We start from the raw sequence: 2,077 nt of genomic DNA on the forward strand, positions 1-2,077 counted from the left end.
TACCGAACTTGAAAATTTGTTACAGGTGAAATTTTCTGGGTGAATCCAGAGCAACAGATGATTGCAACACTTGAAGAAGCTTGTTGCTAACTCACTGGAACACACTGATTTTTACATGAAACTGTGGTGTTTAAAGTTTGATTTTTGTGGTCTCCAGGTTTAGGATGCAGCAGGTGAACATCGTTGGTTCCAGTCCAATGAGCGCCCCCTCTAGGCTGATTCAAACACTGCAGGCTGCCCCTGACACCCACCCCTCCAACCTCAGCCTCGTGTCTGTCACACAGACCAGTCTACATTTTAGCTGGAAGGTACCAAAACACACATGGATACACACACACGCCAAATACATGCTTGACTCTGTTAACCATTAACCTTCATTCTGCTCCTTTACAGTCATTTAAGTGGTGCTAATTTGACTGGAAGTTCTTTCCTTCCTTTTTTTTGCATGCCTGTGTTGTGTCCTTGCATCTTATTTTTTAGCATACTCACTGAGCAGCAGCAAGACTGAACAGGTTGAGCGGCTGACAGCCTATAATCATTGTCTCTCCTGGTTATCGTTGCTCACACTAATCTGTCATGTTTCCCACTCACCACTTTGGACTGGAACCAGCACAAACTGCTGTATAATATTGTTCTCTAAGTCTTTCCTTTCTTTAGTTTTCTCCCTTCTCTCCTTCCCTCCATCCCTCTTTCACTCCCACCCCTCCACTCTTCTATTATAACATAAATGGAGAGCAGAGTATTTTTCCATTTAAGAGTTGGAATGAGAAAAAGAGCCTGTCAAATCAGACACAGACACTGAGACAGTACAGACTACAAGTGCGGCATGCTAATGGGACTTCACCTGTATGTTAGCGCCTTGCCTGAGCTATGCTGGTTTTCTGCTATAATGGAACCATCACAATGGTTTCAGCTAAGGCTATTATTCTAAGCGGCATATTAAGGGTAATAAAACTAATGTGACATTTTGTATTATGGCTCCTAAATGCTAAGCTGTTCTAAATCACTGAGGTATTTAAAACTACTGGGTATATCAAAGACTTTCACTCTGCACAGTGTGGGATGGTTGCTATGTACATTGTTTGTGAAAATCGTCTGTCCAATTAGGTACCAACTGTGGATAGTAACAACACCTACCTAAAGTGATTACAGGACAATTTCCTCTTGAAGTAATACATTAACAAGGGTGTGAGATGATGCAGAGCAGTTGAAATGGCAGAGATGTAGTATGCAGGTAGGGATAAGAAAGTGGAAAAGTGAAGCAGATTGGGATTTATCTCTCGTAGTATAAAAAGCATATAGTTTTCTCTGGTTGAAATTGTTTGGGGGATTCCAAGCCTGTTTCAGGTCACCCCATAAAATCTCAATGAGATCTCAAGGTTTAATGTCCCAGAAATTTCTTCTTTCTCAGCCAGTCCTTATTTGATTTAATTATGTTTTGAGCCATTGACATGGCTCAATACATACCAGTAGAAGGTCCACTTCTACTTCATTTTTAGATTATTACTACAACTTTCAACTTTTTTTGACATACATAAGCTTGGCCAGGAACTTTTACCTCATCTCTGCATCGGTCCTTTCACAAAACAAATGGAGACTTCAAGAAGGTATTTCAATTGTGGCTTGAAGTGTTTTGTGAAAGGATCTTGCCAGGGGAAAATGAAAGTCCTATTGTGGGAGTGTTATTAATATCATGTTTATTTATTTAACTGGTCAAGAAAGCCAAGGTGTTTTGAGGTAGAAGAAGAGGAGGCTGGAACAAAAATAACATTTAAAATCCCCCAGATTAAACAAAATAAACATCAAAAACCAATAAAAAAATTACCGTACTTACAAAAACATGATACTCACACAAAAGGGGATTTTATAAGCTATGAAGCAACCAGAGATAATTGGGTACAAAGCCTAGCAGAGAGCAGCATATGTCTTTAAAATGATCTTTGATTCAAGCTTGAAAAGCTGCTTTGGAGATGAAAGTATCCAGTTTTGGGATTTTTTTTTTTTTTTTTTTTTTTTTTTTTTCCCGTCTTTGGCTGCGGCAGCCTAAAAAAAAAAAAAAGAATAAAAAAAAAAAATT

General features: G+C 38.8%; 1 protein-coding gene across 1 annotated transcript in view; it reads left to right on the forward strand.

Moving 5' to 3' along the window:
• LOC106961850 (protein sidekick-1-like) overlaps positions 1-2,077 on the forward strand; it is a gene marked incomplete at its 3' end in the record, with an annotated part of 122,798 nt that overhangs the window by 81,522 nt on the left and 39,199 nt on the right. The window contains exon 20 of the mRNA XM_015055913.1: positions 158-308. Coding sequence (XP_014911399.1) covers positions 158-308 — 151 coding nt within the window. The remainder of the gene's footprint in view (positions 1-157; positions 309-2,077) is intronic.

This window comes from Poecilia latipinna, unplaced genomic scaffold (genome assembly GCF_001443285.1).
Source record: "Poecilia latipinna isolate Pla-1442-1.1 unplaced genomic scaffold, P_latipinna-1.0 Scaffold1342, whole genome shotgun sequence".
NCBI lineage: Eukaryota > Metazoa > Chordata > Actinopteri > Cyprinodontiformes > Poeciliidae > Poecilia > Poecilia latipinna.